Below are 22,106 nucleotides of genomic sequence, written 5' to 3'. Positions count from 1 at the left end.
CCTCTCCTCTTCCTTCTTCACTTTAACACATTCATTTCTTGCTATCTTGAAGTTTACCTTATTTACTGCATTTCTATTTCTCCTCCACCTTTTCCATGTTCCATGTCTTTTCTCCTTTGCCCTGGCACACTTTGCGTTAAACCAATCTTTCTTTCCTTCTTCCTTAGGTCTATATTTCGGGACATATTCCCTGACTCCTGTTTTGTATATTTCTTAAAGTAAGTTAGACTTCTCTTGCACCCCATCAGAGTTTTCCATCTCCCAGTTAGCGTATTTGAAATAGTTCTTGAGATTCTCAATATCAGCATTTCTGTAATTTAATTGTCTCCTATGTATGATTCATCTCTATCTTCTTTTCCCTCTTCTATATCCATTTCTAATATTACATGATCACTATTTACCAACGGGCATTTATATCTTATATCATCATTCAAATTTATATACCCCTTGTAAAAACCAGGTCTAATCTCACTGGCTCATCGTTTCCTCTGAATCTTGTGTTTTCCTTTACTTTTTGATCCATCATATTATCTATCATTAGGTTTAGGAATCTTTCTCCCCAAGCTTCTTTCCCCATACCACTTTCATAATTTTCCCAGTCCACATCTTTATAGTTGAAGTCTCTTACTAATAACACTTTTCTCCTTTCTTTAATGACTCTTGTTAGACTCCTTATAGTGCCATCTATCATATCTTTATATTCTCGGTTGGTCCATGCATTCATTTTTGGTAGCACATATGTTACAATGATTGTTAAGTCTTTTTTATTAATATGCATCTTAATATACAGTACTTCTGCTTTTCCTTCCCCATATTCCTCATGGTTTACCACCATCTCTTTCCTTGTCATTATCATGACTCCTTCTCCTCCTTTACCCACTCTGTCTTTCCTCCATACATTATATCTATTATCTATGCCTATTTTGATTGTCCCATTTAGTTTTGTTTCAGCCAGGCATACAATATCCGGTTTTTTTTCCTTATGTAATCTTTTAGTTCTAATTTACTTGATAGAACCCCCTCTATGTTCATATACATCATTTTTAGTTTCTTACCCTTATCAATTTTAGTTACACTTGGTCCACTGTTGCCTCTTCCTTCTCTCTTATATACCATTTTCTTATCCTGTCTCCTAGAATTCCCCCCAAAAATGCCTTTTTTTCCTCCTCTGACCTTTCATTATTTTTTTCCCTTACTGCTGCCGCCAATTTGTTGTATCTCTTCCTTTCTTCCTCATTCTTATTTTTTCTTTTATATATATGTATATATATATATATATATATATATATATATATATATATATATATATATATATATATATATATATATACAGTAAGGTCTTGGTTTACGTCAGAGTTATGTTCCTGAAACATGACGTAAGTCGATTTTGTACGTAACTCGAGTTTCCGTACATTTCAAAGCATATTATCGAGTTTTCAACCAATCATTGTTTATGGTCATTCAGGTAAGTTAAAGGTTATATTGTTATATTATTTACAACTATGTAGGAATATGAAACACAAGCTTGTTTTTGTTGTTGATTAGGGGCATAAACGCGAAGGACTGCAGGTTGCCAAAAGGGGTGGACGCCTGAGGCCGCCAGGAGAGTGGGCAGGTCGAATGTTGTGACGCCCACAGGGCGGACAGCTGGGAGCGTAGTGCAGTGCAGAGGGAGTAGAAGCGTGGGCAGCGGGGCAGGAAATGCAATAGATATCAGCAGACAGACGCAGACGGTGCAAGTCAGCTGCGAGTGTCGTGTGGCCCAGGCGAAGGCTCCGAAGTTGTTATTGTTGTGATGGGTGTGAGCCCTCAAGGTCGTCAACCTCCCGTTGTCATGGTAACGGGCTTCCCATTTTCTTCTTCCTCCCTCACACACAGCTGCTGCCTCCCTTCTCATGTCTTTTAATTATGTCCTCTTTTTCTTGTAGCATAATGGTTTTCCTTTTCTTAGCATCACTGCTGTCACTAAGAAGTTTTCTCTTTGGTGCCATTGAGCAAGATACTAAGAACTTGAGTCAGTAAACGCAGAAGTACGATAACACTCTTGCCATGGGCGATGGTGTGGTGGCAGGGTGTTATTGTATTCAAGCGTGAGGCGGGCGGTGTGGCGGGCAACCACCAACAATAACAATAAATCCCGCACTTTACGATTTATAAATTTTTAATTTTTTTAATCTTAAATTGTCTTATAGTGGACTGACGTAACTACGAGTTTGACGTAACTCGAGACCGACGTAACCCGGGACTTTACTGTATATATATATATATATATATATATATATATATATATATATATATATATATATATATATATATATATATATATATATATCATTGCAGTCTTCTGTTTCTCTGAGTTTTGTTGTTCTATATAATATCTCTTCTGTTGCTGCTTGTGATTTGAGTAGTATCTTAATTGGTCTTGTTGTTCCATCTTGATAAGGTCCCATTCTGTGAATTTTCTCCACTTCTTCCTGTAGGTTCTGCCTATCTTTGTCATTTAGATATTTTAGTAGGTCTTTAACTGACTTCATTTCCTCCTTTTCCCTTCTTGGTCTATATTTTACATTTTTTTTTTCTTTTATTCCAAAGATAATTACACTTCTTTTTTTCTGCAATTTCCCTTACTAGGTTTTCTTTTTCCTTAAGGACTCCAATCATTTTGTTTGCCATGTTCTCGTCTCTTTCTTTTAGTTGTTCTTGAATCACATCCTGTAAGTTATCTTTGTCTTTCTTATCTTGTACTCTCCATGCCTGTACTTCTTTTTTAATCACGTCATGAACTCTTTCCTCTTCTTTGCTAACTAGATCTTTCAGGTCCTTTTTTTCTTTCTCTACTTTACCAAGTCCTTCATCCATCTGTTTCTTATATTTGTGTGTGTATGTGTGTGTGTGTGTATTCACCTAGTTCACCTAGTTGTAATTTTACAGGGCCTAGGTATCATACTCGTGTGGCCCCGTCTCCATATCTACACACATCTAACTTTCCTTTAAAACTATGCACACTCCTCGCTGACACCACGTCCTCCCTCAAACTATTCCACACCTCCACACATCTCTGTGGGAAACTATATTTCTTCACATCCTTCAAGCATATTCCCTTGGCTATCTTTTTACTATGCGATCTCGTAGTTTGATTTAAATTTTCTTCTCTCAACATCATTTGCTCATTATCCACTTCATCCAAACCGTTCAACAGTTTATAAACCTGTATTAAATCCCCTCTTTCTCTTCTTTGTTCCAAGGTAAGCAAATTCATTTCTTTTAATCTCTCCTCATAGGTAATTTCTGCCAGTTCTGGAACCATTTTTGTTGCCATTCTCTGCAATCTCTCCAACTTCCTTATATGCTTCTTTTTATAAGGGGACCAAACCACCCCAGCATATTCCAATCTTGGTCTAATTACCGTACTAATTAATTTCTTCATCATATCTTTATCCATATAATGAAAGGCTAATCCAATATTTCTAATCAAATTATGTTTCTCCAAACATTTTGTCAATATGAGCCTCAAACTGCCCATGGTCTTGTATTATCACTCCCAAATCCTTTTCCTTTTTCACCTTTTTCAACACTACTTCTTCACCCATCTTATATGACTCTCTTGGCCGTCTTCCACTCTTCCCCATCTCCATTACATGACTTTTGCTCAGATTAAATTCCATCTCCCACCTCTTGCTCCACTCCCAAATCCTATCCAGATCTGCCTGTAAAATTTCACAATCTTCTTCACTCTTCACACACCTGCACAACTTCGCATCATCTGCAAACAAATTAATATAACTGTTTACTCCCTCTGGCATATCATTAATATAGACAAGGAAAAGTATTGGTGCCAGCACTGAACCTTGTGGGACTCCACTCTCCACCACCAACCAGTCCGACTTTGCATCCCTTATTACTGTTCTCATCTCCCTCCATCTCAAGTAGTTTTCCATCCACTTTAACACTTTCCCTTCAGTCCTCCATAAATCTCTAATTTCCATAGCAGTCTCATGTGAGGTACCTTGTCAAAAGCTTTTTAAATCCAAATATACACAGTCCATCCATCCTCTCTCTTGTATTTTGTCAACCACTCTCGAATAAAAGCTCAGTAGATTTGTTACACATGACCTCCTTTCCTAAAGCCAAATTGATGATCCGATAATAACTTATGATCCTCCAGGAACCGTATCCAATATTTCTTTATCACCCTCTCACAAATCTTACCGACCACACTTGTTAAAGACACAGGTCTATAGTTAAGAGGCTCTTCCTTACTGCCTCCCTTATAAATGGGCACCACTTCAGCTCTTTTCCACTCTACCGGTACTTCCCTGGTTTCTAATGAGCACCTTATAATATCATATAATGGATCTATCATTTCTTCTCTACATTCCTTCAATAATTTGCCTGAAACTTTGTCTGGTCCCATCGCTTTATCATCTTTAAGTTCCTCCAACATTTTATATAACTCCTTTTTAGGTATCTTAATGTCATCCATGTGCACATTTCCTTCTACATTTTGAGGCTTTACAAACATTGTTTCTTTAGTAAATACTTGTTGAAACCTATTATTTAGCAATTTCGTGATATTCTTAGGGTCATCTACTATCCCTTGCTCTCCTTTTAATCTTTCAATGGCTTCTCTCTTTTTAAGTTTACCATTTATGAACCTGTAAAATCATTTTGGATGTTCCTTACTCTTGTCTACAATATCTTTTTCAAATTTTCTTTCCTCTTCCCTCCTTACCCTCACATACTCATTTCTCACCACTCTATAATTCTCCTTATTTAGTATATTCCTGCTCTTTTTCCATCTTTTCCAAGCCACATCTCTCTTTTCTTTAGCCTTAACACAAGTTGCATTAAACCAATCCTTTCTTCCTTCCTCTCTCGGTTTATACTTTGGTACAAATTTCATAACTCCTTCTTTATAACATTTCATAAAAATCTCATATTATTTTTGCACTTCTCTGATTTGTAACATCTTCTCCCAATCTAATGTTCTAAAATAATTTATCAAATTTTCTGTGTCCATCTTTCTATAATTCAATCTACCACTCCTGTATGTCTCATCTCTTCTTCGCTGTGTTATTGCCATCTGCATTTCCATAACCACATGATCACTCTTCCCGAATGGACATTTATATTGTATATCCCCATATAGGTACACTTCTCGTGTTAACACCAAATCCAGTCTGGCCGGTTCATCATCTCCTCTATATCTAGTATTTTCTTTCACCCTCTGTTCCATCATATTTTCCATCATTAGATTAAGGAATCTCTCTCCCCATGCTTTCTCTCCAACACCACTTACTAGATTTTCCCAATCCACTTCTTTACAATTAAAATCTCCTACTAGTATCACCTTTCTTTTTCCAGTTAATACACTTTCCAAACTCTGTAAAGTATCCTTGATCATATTGTCGTATTTCCTTAATGTCCAAGAATTTGTTTTAGGAGGTACATAGGTCACCATGATTATTAATTATTTTCCATCACTTTTTAACTTTATGCTTATCACTTCTGCGTTGTTCTTCCCACATTTATCTCCTTCGTCATAATCATAACTCCTCCTCCACCTTTACCCTCTCTATCCTTTCTCCATATATTATATTTATCATCCAAATTTACCTTTGTTTTTTCATGTAATTTTGTCTCAGTCAAACACACTATATCAGGCTTCTCCACCATCACATAGTCTTGCAATTCTAATCTACTTGACAGTATCCCATCTATATTAGTATACATTACGGTCCACCTACTGCTCCCTCTAGGGGTTCCTCCGTATTCCTTCTTTCCACATACCATTTTCTGACTTTCTCTCCTATAACTCTCCAAAAAAACTTTTCTTTTTCCTCTTCAGACCGTTCATCATTTTTCCTTCTCGCCTCTTCCAACAATTCCTTATATCTTCTCCTCTCTTCCTCATTTCTAGTTTTTCTTACGTACACCTCTTTACAACCTTCTACCTCTCTTAACTTTGATGTTCTATATAAAATGTCCTCTGCAGATTGTTGTGACTTCAGTACTACTTTAATCGGTCTCCTTACTCCCTCCTTATACGGACCCAATCTATGAATCTCTTCCACTTCTTCTTGTAGTGTGTGTGTGTGTGTGTGTGTGTGTGTGTGTGTGTGTGTGTGTGTGTGTGTGTGTGTGTGTGTGTGTGTGTGTGTGTGTGTGTGTGTGTATTTACCTAGTTGTATTTACCTAGTTGTAGTTTTACAGGGCCTGGGCTTTATGCTCGTGTGGTCCCGTCTCCATATCTACACTTATCCAATTTTTCTTTAAAACTATGTACACTCTTTGCTGATACCACTTCCTCACTCAAACTGTTCCAAGTCTCAACACATCTTTGCGGAAACTAAATTTTTAACATCTCTCAGACATCGTCCCTTCCTTAGTTTCTTACTATGCGATCTTGTGCTTCTAAAGTCATATTCTTCTCTCAGGATCAGTTTCTCATTATCCACTTCATCTATTCCGTTAATCAATTTATAAACTTGTATCAGATCCCCTCTCTCTCTTCTCTGCTCCAAGGTTGGTAGATCCATTGCCTTTAGTCTCTCCTCATATGCCATCCCTTTAAATTCTGGAACCATTCTTGTAGCCATTTTTTGTAGTCTCTCTAATTTTCTTATGTGTTTCTTTTTATGGGAGTCCACACAACTCCTGCATATTCCAATCTAGGTCTTATTTTAGTACTTATCAATTTCTTCATCATTTCCTTGTCCATATAGTGAAATGCTACTTCAATATTCCTTAGCAAATTATACGTCTCTGAAAATTCTATCAATATGGCTAACCGGTTGATTATTTTCTTCCATTGTCACTCCCAAGTCCTTTTCCTTTTTTACTTTTTCTAGTTCTACTCCATCTCCCATCTTATAGATTCCCACTGGTCGTCTTTCACTTTTTCCCATTTCCATGACATGGCTTTTGTCCACATTGAATTCCATCTCCCATTTTTTGCTCCATTTCCAGATCTTATTTAAGTCTTCCTGTAGTATTTCACAATCCTCTTTTGTTTAATGACTCTGCACAGTTTCGCATCGTCCGCAAACAGATTTATGTAGCTGTTCACTCCCTCTGGCATGTCATTTATATATACGAGAAAAGTATTGGTGCCAATACTGACCCTGTGGCACTCCGCTGTCTACTGTTCTCCACTTGGACTTCATATCTTTAACTATCGTCCTTATTTCTCTCCCCTTAAGTAATTCTTCATCCATCTCAATGTGCTTCCTTTTAAGCCACCCTTCTCCTCTAACTTCCATAGTAATCTTTCATGTGGCACTTTATCAAAAGCCTTTTTAGATCTAAATAAATACAGTCAATCCATCCTCTCTCTCTTGTACTTTATCAACTATTCTAGAGTAGAAACTCAATAAATTTGTCACACATGACCGACCTTTTCTAAAACCAAATTGGCTATTTGATAATATTTTGTTGTCTTCAAGAAACTCGATCCATTGCTTCTTTATTACTTTTTCACACATCTTGCATATTACACTAGTTAGTGATACCGGCCTGTAATTTAAAGGTTCTTCCTTCCTTCCGCTCTTATATATGGGAACCACCTCAGCTCTTTTCCACTCCACTGGCACTGTTCCATTTTCTATTGAGCATTTTATGATGTTGTATATTGGACTTGCTAGTTCTTCCCTACATTCTTTCAGTATTCTGCCTGAGACTTCATCCGGTCCCATTGCCTTTTCCTCATCCAATTCCGTCATCAACTTTTTATTTCAAGCTTGGTTACTTTAATCTCTTTCATATAGACAGTCTCTCTATTACCCTGTGGTCTTTCAAATTTGGATTCCTTAGTAAAGACCTCATGAAATTTACTATTTAACAGTTCTGCCATACTTTTGGGTCTTCCACCATTCCGTTCTCTCCTTTTAACCTTTCTATTGTTTCTTTTTGTCTTATTTTTCCATTTATGAATCTGTAGAACAATTTTGGTTGTTCCTTACATTTTTGACAATGTCCTTTTCATAGTTCTTTTCTTCTTCCTTTCTCACCTTAGCATATTCATTTCTTGCTGTTTTGAAGTTTTCCTTATTTTCTGGATTTCTGTTTCTTCTCCACCTTTTCCATGCTCCATCTCGTTTCTCCTTTGCCCTAGCACATCTTGCATTAAACCAATCTTTCTTTCCTTCTTCTTTAGGTCTATATTTCGGAACATATTCCTGACCTCAGTTTTGTATATTTCAAAATAAGTTATATTTCTCTTGAACCGTTAATGAGTTTTCCATCTCCTCCCAGTTTACGTTTTAAAATAGTTCTTGAGATTCTCAATATCAGCCTTTCTGTAATTTAATCGGTCTCCTTTGTATGATTCATCTCTATCTTCCTTTCCTTCTTCTATATCCATCTCTAATATTACATGGTCACTCTTTCCCAATGGGCACTTGTATCTTATATCATCGTTAATTGGTATATCTCTTGTAAAACTAGGTCTAATCTTGCCGGCTCATCGTTTCCTCTGAATCTTGTGTTTTCCTTTACTCTTTGGACCATCAAATTATCTATCATTAGGTTCAGGAATCTATCTCCCAGGCATCTTCCCCATACCACTTTCATAATTTTCCCAGTCTACCTCCTTACAGTTGAAATCTCCTATCAATATCACTTTTCTCCTTTCCTTAATGATTCTTGTAAGACTCCTTATTGTGTCATCTATCATGTCTCTATATTCTTGGTTAGTCCATGAGTTTGTTTTTGGTGGCACATATGTTCCAATGATTGTTAACTCCTTTTTGTTAATATGCATCTTAACATACAGTGTGTGTGTGTGTGATTCACCTTGGTCGCTTGCTGGTCACCCCAGCCAGTCTTCCCCATTACGGAGCGAGCTCAGAGCTCATAGACCGATCTTCGGGTAGGACTGAGACCACAACACACTCCACACACCGGGAAAGCGAGGTCACAACCCCTCGAGTTACATCCCGTACCTATTTACTGCTAGGTGAACAGGGGCCACACATTAAGAGGCTTGCCCATTTGCCTTGCCGCCACTCGAACCCGGCCTCGATTGTCAGTCTCTAACTACTACACTGTGTGTGTGTGTGTGTATTTACCTAATTGTATTTACCTAATTGTAACATACGGAAAAGAGCTATGCTCGTGTTGTCCCGTCTCCATATCTATTAATGTCCAGCTTTTTCTTAAAATCATGAATATTCCTTGCGTTGACCACTTCCACGTCTAAACTATTCCATGCTTCCACCCTTCTATGAGGGAAGCTATATTTTTCACATCTCTCCTATAAGTGGCCATTTTAGTTTTTTCCCATGCCCTCTCGACATTCTTTCATTCCACATACACAGATCTTCCCTATCCATTTTTCCATGCCAATCATCACTCTGTATATTGCTATCAGGTCTCCCTTTCTCTTCTGTTTTCCAGGGTCGGAAGTTGCATTCTTTTCAGTCTGTCTTCATAAGTCAAATCTCTTAAGTCAGGCACCATTTTGTTGCAGCCCTCTGTACTTTCTCTAGTTTCCTTATGTGTTTCTTTAAGTTCGGAGCCCACTGTATTGTTGCATATTCAAGCCTCGGTCTTATCATTGCAGTAATTATTTTCTTCATCATTTCTTCATCTAAATATACGAACGCCACTCTTATGTTCCTCAATAAGTTCAATACTTCTCCAATTATTTTGTTTATATGTCTCTCTGGCGATAGGTCATTGGTAATTGTCACCCCAAGGTCTTTTTCTTCATGACTGGTTTTATGTCTTCATTTCCTATCTTGTACATACTCCTGATTCTTCTTTCACTCTTGCCAAACTCTATTTTCTTGCATTTTGTCGTGTTGAACTCCATTTGCCATGTACAGCTCCATTTCCATATTCTGTCCAAGTCTTCCTGGAGTAGTTCGCAATCTTTGTCACATCTCACTTTTCTTAACAATTTTGCATCGTCTGCAAATAGGCTCACATAACTGGACACCCCATCCACCATGTCATTTATGTAGACCGCGAACATTACTGGTGCCAACACTGATCCCTGTGGAACTCCACTCTCCACCAAGCCCCATTCTGATGGTCTGTCCTTAATTATTGTTCTCATTTCTCTTCCTACCAAAAAGTCTTCCATCCATTTTAGTAAACTGCCATGCACTCCTCCTACCATTTCAAGTTTCCAGAACTCCTCTCGAGATTTCTGGCATCTAGCCAATAATATCTCTAACAACTTTACTTCTTCGTCTTTCCCTCCTTTACTTCATCCAGATGGCTCTACAGCTGTCTCTTCTTTTTCTAAAGCTGAACTCTTCGCTCAAACCTTTGCTACCAACTCAACTTTGGATGATTCTGGGCATATTCCTTCTACTCCTCCACCCTCTGACTACTTCATCCCTAAAATTAAAATTCTTTATAAAGACGTTTTTCTGGCCCTCTCTGGCCTTGATTCTCGGAAGGCTTACGGTCCGGATGGAGTCCCTCCTGTTGTTCTCAAAAACTGTGCTTCCGAACTCACTCACTGCCTGGTCAAACTCTTTCATCTGTGTCTCTCTACTTCTATTTATCCTTCTTGCTGGAAGTTTGCTCACATTCAACCTGTCCCTAAAAAAGGTGACCACTCCAATCCTTCTAACTACCGCCCTATAGCTTTGATTTCCTGCCTTTCTAAAGCCTTTGAGTCTATCCTTAATAGGAAGATAATGAGGCATCTATCAGCTCACAACCTTCTCTCTGATTGCCAGTATGGTTTCCGTAAAGGCAGATCTACTGGTGATCTTCTTACTTTCCTAACTGAATCTTGGTCATCCTCTTTAGGGACTTCGGTGAAACCTTTGCTGTCGGCCTTGACATATCGAAAGCCTTCGATAGAGTCTGGCACAAATCTTTAATTTCTAAACTACCCTCCTACGGATTCTATCCTTCTCTCTGTACCTTCATCTCCAGTTTCCTTTCCGATCGTTCTATTGCTGCTGTAGTAGACGGTCACTGTTCTTCCCTAAAACTATCAACAGTGGTGTTCCACAGGGTTCTGTCCTATCACCCACTCTCTTTCTATTATTCATCAATGATCTCCTAAATCTGACTCAATGCCCTATCCACTCCTATGCTGATGATACCACCTTGCATTATTCAACAGCGTTCAACAGACGCCCAACCCAACAACAATTAAATGACTCAAGGCGAGATGCTATAGGACGCCTAACTTCTGATCTTTCACTTGTTTCTGATTGGGGCAGAGAAAACCTGGTTTTGTTCAATGCCTCAAAACTCAATTTCTACAACTATCTACTCGACATAACCTTCCAGACAACTATCCTCTCTTCTTCAATAACACTCAACTTCCCTCTCCTCTACATTAAACACACTCGGTCTATCCTTCACTAAAAATCTAAACTGGAAATTTCACATCTCTACTCTTGCTAAATCAGCTTCCAAGAAGTTAGGTGTCCTGTGGCGTCTTCGTCCATTTTTCTCTCCTCCCAGCTGCTTGCTCTGTACAGGGCCTTATCCGCCCGTGTATGGAGTATGGCTCTCATGTCTGGGGATCCACACACACAGCTTTACTAAACAAGGTGGAATCTAAAGCTTTTCGTCTTATCAACTCTTCTCCTCTAACTGACTGTCTTGATTCTTTAAGTCACCGCCGCAATGTTGCATCTTTATCTGTCTTCACCGCTGTTTTCATGCTGTCTGCTCTTCTGAACTTGCTAACTGCATGCCTTCCCCTCCTGCGGCCTCGCTGCACAAGACTCTCTACTTCTTCTCATCCCTATTCTGTCCATCTTCCTAATGCAAGAGTTAACCAGTATCTTCACTCCTTCATTCCCTACACTGGTAAACTCTGGAACTCTCTACCTGTGTCTGTATTTCCACCTGCCTATGACTTAAACTCTTTCAAAAGAGGAGTGTCAAGACACCTCTTACGTTAACTGGACCCTCCTTTTAGATTTTTTGTTTTTCTCTTTCTCCTACTTTCCTCTTAACAGGGCCTGGCAACCAGCGGGATTTTTTTTTTCCAACACTTTGTTTTCCCTTGGCCAGTGCCCTTGTAATGTAAAAAAAAAAAGTCTCCGGTGTTTCTAAAACCAAATTGACACTCACAAAGTATGTCATTTTCTCCAAGAAGTCTGTCCATCTATTCTTCACCACCCTCTCACACATCTTAGCTACCACACTTGTAAGTGACACTGGTCTATAGTTCAATGGGTCTCTCTTGTTACCTGATTTATAGATTGGGACAATGTTAGCTCTTTTCCAGTCTTGGGGCACTACACCTTCCCTTAATGAGGCATCAATTACTTCACAAACTTTTTCTGCCAGTTGCTCCCTGCATTCTCTTAAAATCCATCCTGATACCCCATCAGGTCCCACAGCTTTTCTCACTTCTAAACTCCCCATCATATTCTTGATCTCCTCCACAGTTACTTGAAACTCCTTCATAATCCCTTTCTGTTCCATTACCAGTGGTTTGTCAAAAGCAGTCTCCTTTGTGAATACCTTCCGAAAGCATCCATTCATAGCCTCTGCCATTTCCTGGGATCTTCACTGCATACTCCATTTACTTCTAAACTTTCAATACTTTCTCTATTTTTGATGTTGTTGTTCACATGTCTGTAAAAAGCCTTGGTTGGTCTTTACATTTATCAATTATATCCTTTTCTTGTTTCTTTCTTTCTTCTCTTCTAATCAACACATATTCATTTCTTGCTCTTTTGTAACTTTCCCACTGCTTAATCCGTCTTTTCCTTCTCCACCTCTTCCATGCATCCTCTTTTCTTGTTCTAGCCTTTTCACATCTATCGTTAAACCAGTCCTGCTTTCCAACTTCTCTATGTTGTCTTATTGGTACAAATTTTTCTCACCTTCTTTGTATATTTTTATAAATTCCTTCCACTTTTCATTTGCTCCTTAGCACTCTTGAATTTCATCCAATTTGTCTCTTGAAAGAATTTCTTTAGGTTTCCAAAATCTGTCTTGGCATAATTCCATCTTCCCACTTTATATTCTTCATTTCTTCTAGATTTCTCTTCATCTATCACCTTGAACTCCAAAACTGCATGATCACTCTTTGCTAAAGGGCACTCCACCCTCATCTCCTCAATGACCATTGGCTCTGTACTAAAGACCAAGTCCAGTCTTGACGATGCTCCCTCTCCTCCAAACCTAGTATCTTCTTTGACCCACTGAGTTAACACATTTTCCATTGCCAGTGTCAATAGTGTATTTCCCATGTTGTCTCTGATCCTTCCATTGACCAGTCCTCCCAACACACCTCTTTACAATTAAAATCTCCCATCATTATAGTTCGTTCACAGCCACCCAACATTTCTTCCAGACATGTTCCTGTATCACTTATCATTTCTTCATATTCCTGTACTGACCATGCATTTGTCTTAGGTGGTACGTACACCACTATGTAGTGCCTCTTTTTCCTTCATTAGTTTCTGCTCTGATCTTTAGCACTTCTGCCTTTCCCATACCTTCTTTCACTTGATCCACCTTTATATCTTTTTAACCAGCAACATCACTCCTCCTCCCATCTTACCTACTCTATTTCTTTTCCAAACATTATATTTCCTTCTCCAACCATCATCAGGTCTTCTCCTCTCTCAGTTTTGTTTCAGTAAGACCCACAATATCTGGGTTCTTGTCCCTCAAGTAATCGTTGAGTTCTAAAATCCCGATATCACTCCATTTATGTTGGAATACATTACATTCCGCTCATACGTAAGTTTCTTTAGTCCTTTCTTGCTGTACTTTTCTGGGTTATGAACCACTTCCTCAGTCTCATATCCAAGATTCTCCAGAAAAACTCTTTCTTCTCCTCTTCTGTCCTCTCTTCATTTTTTTTTCAAAGCCTCCTTTCTCAACTCATTTAACATTTCTCTTTCCTTTTCACCGAGATCTCTTCTCAACCAAATCTTCCTTGTTGTTAAATAGCCTCCATGACTTCTCCACCAATTCATCTACATCCTTTTGTGACTTAAGTTTGATTCTTATTGGCCTCATACCTTCTCCTGTGAACTTTCCAATTCTATGGAAGTCCTCTATTTCTTGTACTAGGTCTTTTCCCTCCTCCTGCACCACATTAATGATATTATTTATCACCTTTTTATGTTTTTCTCTCTCCATTTTACTCGGTGTCTTATCCTCCTCCACACCAAATATCACCACACATCTCTTTTTGTCTACAGTTTCCCTCACCAATGTCTCATTTGACTTAATAACCTTCACCACTTTCTCAGCAATCTTCTCTTCTATGATCTGTTGATCTATAATTTCAGCAAGGCCCAAAGTTTTCTCCCAGACTCTTTGATTTCCTTTTCCAGACTTGCAACTTTGTAATTTACCTCCTTTCTTTCCACTTCCTGACTTTTTTTCCATTCAGCCTGCTTCTCCATCACTTTTCCTAAAGATTCTCCACATTTGTCGCAATTCACTTTAATTAGCTTAACTTCCTCTTTCAGTACTTCATTTTCCTTCTTCATATCGGCACACTCTTTCATTACATTGTCATAACTCGTTTCCAGGCCCCATACTTTTCAAACAGTTTTCAATTTTACCTTCCAACTCCATTTTTGTGTGTGTAATTGTGTGTGTGTGTGTGTGTGTGTGTGTGTGTGTGTGTGTGTGTGTGCACGCTGATAATAATAATAGTGATAATAATAATAATAAGAGAGAGAGAGAGAGAGAGAGAGAGAGAGAGAGAGAGAGAGCTGTGGGAAGTAGCATGGGGCTGGTTCTAATCCCTCCTTGACTTTCCTCCTCCCTTGAGTCCCTTCCTTTCACATTGGGGACTGACAGCTGCTACTCAATCACAGGCTACTTTTCAAACCCAACTGTGGAAGTGACCAATGAAAGTGTGCTGTAGCCTATTTAGAGAAATGATCACCCTAAACCTTTTGCAATGTACGAGCGAATAATATTTTCTAGAGAAACGGAGATCTGATGCATTACCATCCTATCATGTTCCAGGAAGGCACCATTGAATAGAGAATCATGTGTGAAAATTTCATGTCAATCAGATGAATACAAATTGCAAAACAAGAACGAAATTATGAAAAATCTTTAGGAGTGAATATCTCAGTGTTTTTTAACACTTCAAAAATTTCCACAAAATCGGTATAAACTCTGATCAACTTTAGTTTGATGTCATTTTAAACTAGAACAAAAATGCAATTTTTTTGTTGGAATTAGATTTTTAATGTCAAATGATGAAATAAAAGAAAGTGAAAAAAAAAAAAAAATAGAGCGGGCAGTTTACCTCGGACTTTAGTCCCTGGTTCTGTCTGAGTCTGACTTATTGCAAAATCCATGTTGTCGGGGTCCAAGTTATCGAGGTTCAACAGTATAGATGATTCCTTACAAATAACAAAATTCATAAAATAAATAATTATTTGGCATCTCAAATACTGAAACACTTGCCAACATTGCCTCTCAAGGCCGGTCACCACTTGTGCTTTGTCTTTGGTGGATGTGCTACACACATAAGCTAAAATTGGAAATTTTTGCATTTTTTCTAATTTTTTTATTATTAGTGTATCAAGTCAAGGAGAAAGAACTGTATCACACCCTACCAGCATTGCCTAAAAATACAAAAGCAATGTAATGCAAAACAAGTATGTAAAAAATACAAAGAAGAGTGGAAGCAAATTACATCCAGGTCATAAGTCCTTGATGTGAGTAACTGCAAACATTCATATAAATATATTGACATACATTATCATCAATCAAACACAAACTTCTATATACATAGATTCAATTGTTTGTTCAGTTTTACAGAAGTGTATATATAAAGATGTCACTTGTTCAGTTTTGTGGCAGTCTGTATATAGATTTTTATTTATTTATTTTTTTTTTTGCAGTAGTCTATATAATGTCGATCTGGAATACCTATTTACTGGGAAACTATACATAGACATATGGATGAAAGTTGGTAAAGTCTATACATAGAATTTTTTTTATTTGGTAGTACATTCATCTGCCCTGCTACTGGGAAGGGGTTAATAATAAATATGAATTTTTAACATATCACTAGCACCATAATAAAAAAGAAAATAATAATAATAACAATAAAATAATAATAATAATAATAATAATAATAATAATAATAATAATAGTAACAGTAGTAAAAGTAAGCAGAATACAGACATGATTCATATTAAGTACTTGAAGACCAGTTCTTTCTCCATGGTTGTATGAAATATACATATCTCAATGTGAAATAAAACATTCCTTTCATCACCTTATGGTATACCAATTATTGCAGTTACTACTGAAATGTATATATTTTTTCCCATACAATGATTGACACTAAACAGTTTTTTTTTTTTTTTTATCACACTATGTTCTCTGCTGAAGCCTTTTAAGCAAAAAACAATGAAGGATTTTATTTTCAAATAAGCTGACCAAACTGGTGATTGTTCTTTAAAGCTGTGGTGTTCCAAGACAAGGCACTGAACATATTGCATTTTCTTTAAATTTCAATACATGTAACAAAAATCAGGGTAAAAAGACACATTGCTATAAAACCTACAAAGGAGCAAATCACAATCAATGCTTACTTAAAAAATATCTGCTACAGTTTGGAAATCACACCATTGCAATGATACATATTGTTTAATACAGTTACATGAACAAATGTATATTGAATAACAAAATGAAGTAAGGAAGACTTTGCCAATTTACCAATATTATGGAGTCCTGATGTCTCTTTCATTAAACCTTGTGCATGGTGATTTCATCTGAATTACATAAAATAGTAGAGTCCATACCCAATTAATTACTAGATTTTTTTTCTCGGCAGAAAAAAACTAGCTGGAACTTTTTAAGATTCTGTCTAATGACCAAAACACATTTTCATTGCATTGTGTTAAAGCAGTTTAATTGTATGCACAATAAAATGTTTATCTCACTTTACAGAAAGTCACAAGTTTCAACAATGATGCAGTAAAAAGAATAAATAAAATAAGAAAACAAGAATAAATAACAACAATAATAATAATAATAATAATAATAATAATAATAATAAAAAAAAATACTATGTAATAGTAAAATATGGCAAAGCTTTCTCTAGTCAATTATGATTAAACCTATGTAGCATATATAATATTGTGAACTACATCACTTAATCCCTTAACCTAAGTTATGACAATATTTGATGAAAGCTTTGTACTCACAAAGGACACAAAGCTTCAATAAACTATTTTGATGATGTGTATGCTCTCCTACATTCCCTTAACTTATAAATTAATCATAATAATTAATTAAATGGTCAAATTATATTGTATGTTTTAGCATAAAATACAAAAAATTCTTCAAATTTGACTGGCACATAAAGCAATGAACAACACATACAGATAAAAATATATACTATATGCTTAAGTGATACATAAACTGGGAAAAAAAAAAAAATTACAAGCAAAACCCATAAAAGCCCCACCATTATATAAAAGCAAATTTGCCCAGCCTGGCTTCATGTTTCTTTAAATCTGATAGGTTAAAAAGCATAACACTAATTTCATCATGCTGATTACAAGCATTGTATCTGAGCAAAATCCTGTGAACCTTTTGTATGCATACAATATAGCAACAATTTTTTTCCTCTTTATTGTTTGAGGCTAACAATCAAATTCCTCATTTAAATTAGATTTCTTTTATAATGCTCTATGAAAGCTGAATGGCTGAAAGTGAGCAAACTAAGAGAGTCTTAACATAGAGTATGGCCAATATGGTGTGTGCAGGAGAACGAGATCCCAGAGAATGGGATTGCTGGAATATGTGAGAGTAGAATGAGAGGAAATATTGAATGATAAGAGAAAAATGAGAGGATTGGAACGTGGAAGGATGGAATACAAAGACATGAATAAATGGAAACCCTTTGTTACAGCCATCATCTTGAAGAGTTTTACGAGCAGGTGTCACATATAAATGAATAGATGGATAGACATGTCATATAGTTAGCACAGAGCAAGTATGAGCTAATAAAAATTTTTACAGGATGATACGACATTTTGCTCATAGTAGATAAAGAGGCACAAAACTGAAGTTTATTTGTTTTTACAAGACAAGACATGGAGTTTCTGTTTCCTCCAAAACCTCCATTTTCATTTAGCATCAGGAGTCTAATTAAACAGTCCAGTATTTCTACCTTATACTTATGCCATTTCATCATTTTAAATATTACTTTTCTGTAGATAATTCATATCTGCAGTAATGCCATGTATACATATAAGTGACTCACATCTTTAACATTCATATTGGTAGCAAGCAGTCAGATTTCCAATGCAAATACAAACTATAATAAACACTGATATTTTAAGTTCACATGTACACAGACAGATAGACACACACACACACAAACACACCACACAGAGTAGTGTAGTGGTTAGCACGCTCGACTCACAATCGAGAGGGTCCGGGTTCGAGTCCCGGAAAGCGGCAAGGCAAATGGGCAAGCCTCTTAATGTGTAGCCCTGTTCACCTAGCAGTAAATAGGTATGGGATGTAACTCGAGGGGTTGTGGGCTCGCTTTCCCGGCGTGTGGAGTGTGGTGTGGTTTCAGTCCTACCTGATGATCGGTCACTACGAGCTCTGAGCTCTTTCCGTAGGGGAAAGACTGACTGGTTGACCAGCAGACGACCATGGTGAATAACACACACACACACACACACACACACACACACACACACACACACACACACACACACACACACACACACACACACACACACACACACACACACACACACACACACACACACACACACACACACACACACACACACACACACACACCAAAAAAAAAAAAATCTATTGGTAATCTTTTAGATACTAGCTACAATTTTGTTTATGTAAAAAAATAAGTATTTCATTTAGGCTTTGAAAAATATACACTATATATTTCAAAAGCATTACAGTAAGTCCCCTCACTTGGCAAATCTCAGCTTGGTGAAATTCACTTTTGGCGGTAGGGTGGCCACGGCCACCGAATGCACACTTGGCGATTTGAATTCAAACTTGACAGCCCCCTGGTGGCTGCACAGCAAACCACGCGGCTCCCCGGGGACATCAGACCTCTCTCTAAACCTATCAGAACACAGTGTGAGAGTCCCCTTCAGCCATTTTGTTTGTGCTACCCTCTGTTCTGCTAACGTGGGAACGAATTTTGGCGATTTACCGCCAACATGTCCTCTACCAGCGCAACAAGTGGTACCGGTGGGGGAAAGAACAATGGTGGTGGCAGCAAGGACGAAAGTGGGCAAGGGAAACGGGTGGAAAAACGTGAGTACAGATGAGGAAAGCATCACAAGTCGTACAGTGTGAGTGAAAAGGAGAAAATTATTTCAGCTTGAAAGATGGTATTTTAGGGGTCAAAAGAGGGACTTTGGCAATGACCAAAGACTTATTGAGGCATTTTTTAGGCAATTTATATGGGATAAAGAACTCGTGATTGGCGAAATTCGCATTTGGCAGTAGTTTTGCCAGACTAATTAAGTTGCCAAGTGTGGGGGCTTACTGTATATATAAATATCTAATTATAAAATGGGAAATGTGTTTTTCTTAATGTTAAATAGTTAAGTTTGTCACATTCCCTTAACTATCAATAGTATCCAAAGTTATATGTAGATAAATACATTAAATCTATAAACAGTTCTTACTTTCAATTTGGAATTGGCAATCCTAATATGGAAATAATTCTGTATTTTCATAAATTTTTCTGTATTGCTTTACATATTTGCTTTAATTTCTTCATAATATTTCAACAAAGACTGCTCATCTCAAAAGTTTAGAATAAGTACATTTAAAAACTTGAACAGCAATTGTGAATACAAGTCAGACATCATAAAGCAATCTGTTTGATTCCTCAGCATCGGAATACTGTAAAGCTTCACTAGCAAAGATGATATCATACCAGGTCTCAGACTCTTGTTACGAGTTATGTTACTCCCATAAACCTAGCATCAATTTTGGAGTCTACAGATCTCACATATGTATATTTTTACTTTAATATTTTCATTATACCGACTTCAATTACTGGTATACTGCAGTTTTCTCATTCAAATTTTGTGTACTTCCTTTCTTCTGGTGGCTTAAATCCAGCCTTTTCAAGACTGAACCTAGCCCCTGCGGAAAGTACGGATGGAGTAGATACTTGACAGGATGTAGAGGGCACAGTTCACCAGTCCCAATGCCTGCAATGTGGCAAAACTCATCAGCAGCCATCACAATGCATGTACATTGCAAATATACAAAATCATATGCTAAGCTCTATCTAAGCTCTGAATCATACTGATACAATACATATACATATCTAAATATATATACAGTACAGTGGTACCCTGGGATATGTCCTTAATATGTTCCATGACCAAAGCCATAACTCGATTTGGACGCAAGCCATATCTTTATTTCTCATTACTATGGGAAATTGATTAATCTATTCCAGGGAGAAAAATACTAATACTGTTGAACCTTGATAACTCGGACCCCGATAAGTAGTTGTAGTTGAACTGCCCGCCATTTTTTTTTTTTCCCTTTTATTTTTTCCACTTTCCTATATCTTTTTTTCTATTGGGATTATCAAAAATCTAATTCCAACAAAAAAATTGCAATTCAGTTGTAGTTTAAAATGATACCAATCAAAAGTCAATCAGAGTATATACCAACTTTGTGAAAATTTTTGAAGTGTAAAAAATTTTTTTCGAGATTCGCACCTAAAGATTTTTCATAGTTTTGTCTTTGTTTTACTATTTGTATTCATCTGATTGACAGGAAATTTTCATACATTGTTTATTCGATGGTGACTTCCTGGAGCATGATAGGATGATAATGCATCAGATCCCCACTTCTCTATAATATATTATTCACTTGTAGTGAGGGTTTAGAAGGAATCTGCCATTTTATGAGATGTAATTACTACTATCTTGTCCAGCTCTATACCTTTGTCTCAAAATAATCTTTTGTAATGGTGTTATTGCGAGATTTATATGATGTATGGTTGTGATGGTGAAGGTAGTGAGAAAAAAATAGTTTGAAAAGATCATAGCAGTCTTATGATACATAGAGAGAATGAGGATGGTGGCAGTGAGACCTGGGGTGAGGCGAGGGTCTAGAATCTCTAAGGCCTCGGAGAGGGAAATATAACACGTGTGACGGAGGGGAGGCGAGGGTTCAAGGACAAGCTGTCAGCCACAGCTGTCTCATAATTATACATTTATTTCTTGTTGTCTTCTCTTCATGAAATTTCTGATACTAATTTTAGTCAATTTATTCCTGTAAGGAGTTATTTCTTAAAAAGAAAAGCTAAATGAAACATGACCCCTCTTGACACCTGGCCATGTACTGAGTCACAGAATGAGGGACACACACAAACCAAAGGTTGAAATTTATTGAGAAAAATATTCATGTAAAATTTTTTTGCGTAGACATAAGCATTAACCCGTAAAGTCCGACAGGTCTTAAATACGGCTGCATAGCACACTTCCGATAGTCCTTAAATGGGGCAGCTACTTTGAGCGCTAATAAAAACTGCGCTAGCATTGGTAGCGCTGCTATATTTGGTCATGACGTAGGCCTATGGTAGTACTGTCGGCTCCCAGGAAGCACACCGCTCTAGCCAGCTAGTCTCCCGCAAATTTCTGTGAGGTGCGTGAGCGTCGTGTCGCGGTGATAATTATTTACGTATTTACGTATTTACTTATTTAAGGAACTATTATTTACAACTGTGGCTACTGGTGCTAAGAGGAAGCTAAAGTTTAGTGATAAAAGTGATAGACAAGGCAGGACAAGACGCAAAGTGCACAGGTTGGAGGTAGATCCCGACCCCGCTATTGTGACAACATCGTCACCCACGCTTGATAAAAACATACGTAACTATAATCAGCCAATATGAGTGAAAACACGAAAAACATGTGAAAACACATAAAAACATGAGCAGTGCCTTACATTATGTAAGAATACACATAAAAGCACCTCCCCCGAGTTGCCGCTACCACAATCTTCTCCAATTATCGCTTATTATTCTGAGACAACCATAGTGAGTAGAGCAATAAAAACTTGTAGGATGATGCATTGTCATATCTACTAACAGCAGATTTTTTTCCAGAGTAATTTATAAGAGTTGATTTTTTTTATGATAATTGCGGTAATGG

At 37.3% G+C, this 22,106-nt stretch overlaps 1 protein-coding gene across 4 annotated transcripts in view; it reads right to left on the bottom strand.

Annotated features, from left to right (window-relative positions):
* Positions 1-18,768: 18,768 nt before the first annotated feature.
* Positions 18,769-22,106, bottom strand: part of LOC123519828 (protein singles bar-like) — a 46,276-nt gene continuing 42,938 nt past the window's right edge. For all 4 annotated transcript variants that reach the window (XM_045281352.1, XM_045281354.1, XM_045281355.1 and 1 more), the window contains one exon: positions 18,769-20,147. In XM_045281352.1, coding sequence (XP_045137287.1) covers positions 20,073-20,147 — 75 coding nt within the window. In that variant the 3' untranslated portion in view covers positions 18,769-20,072. The remainder of the gene's footprint in view (positions 20,148-22,106) is intronic.

Source organism: Portunus trituberculatus, chromosome 46 (genome assembly GCF_017591435.1).
Source record: "Portunus trituberculatus isolate SZX2019 chromosome 46, ASM1759143v1, whole genome shotgun sequence".
NCBI classification, from domain to species: domain Eukaryota; kingdom Metazoa; phylum Arthropoda; class Malacostraca; order Decapoda; family Portunidae; genus Portunus; species Portunus trituberculatus.
This window is presented reverse-complemented; position numbering and strand designations above follow the sequence as displayed.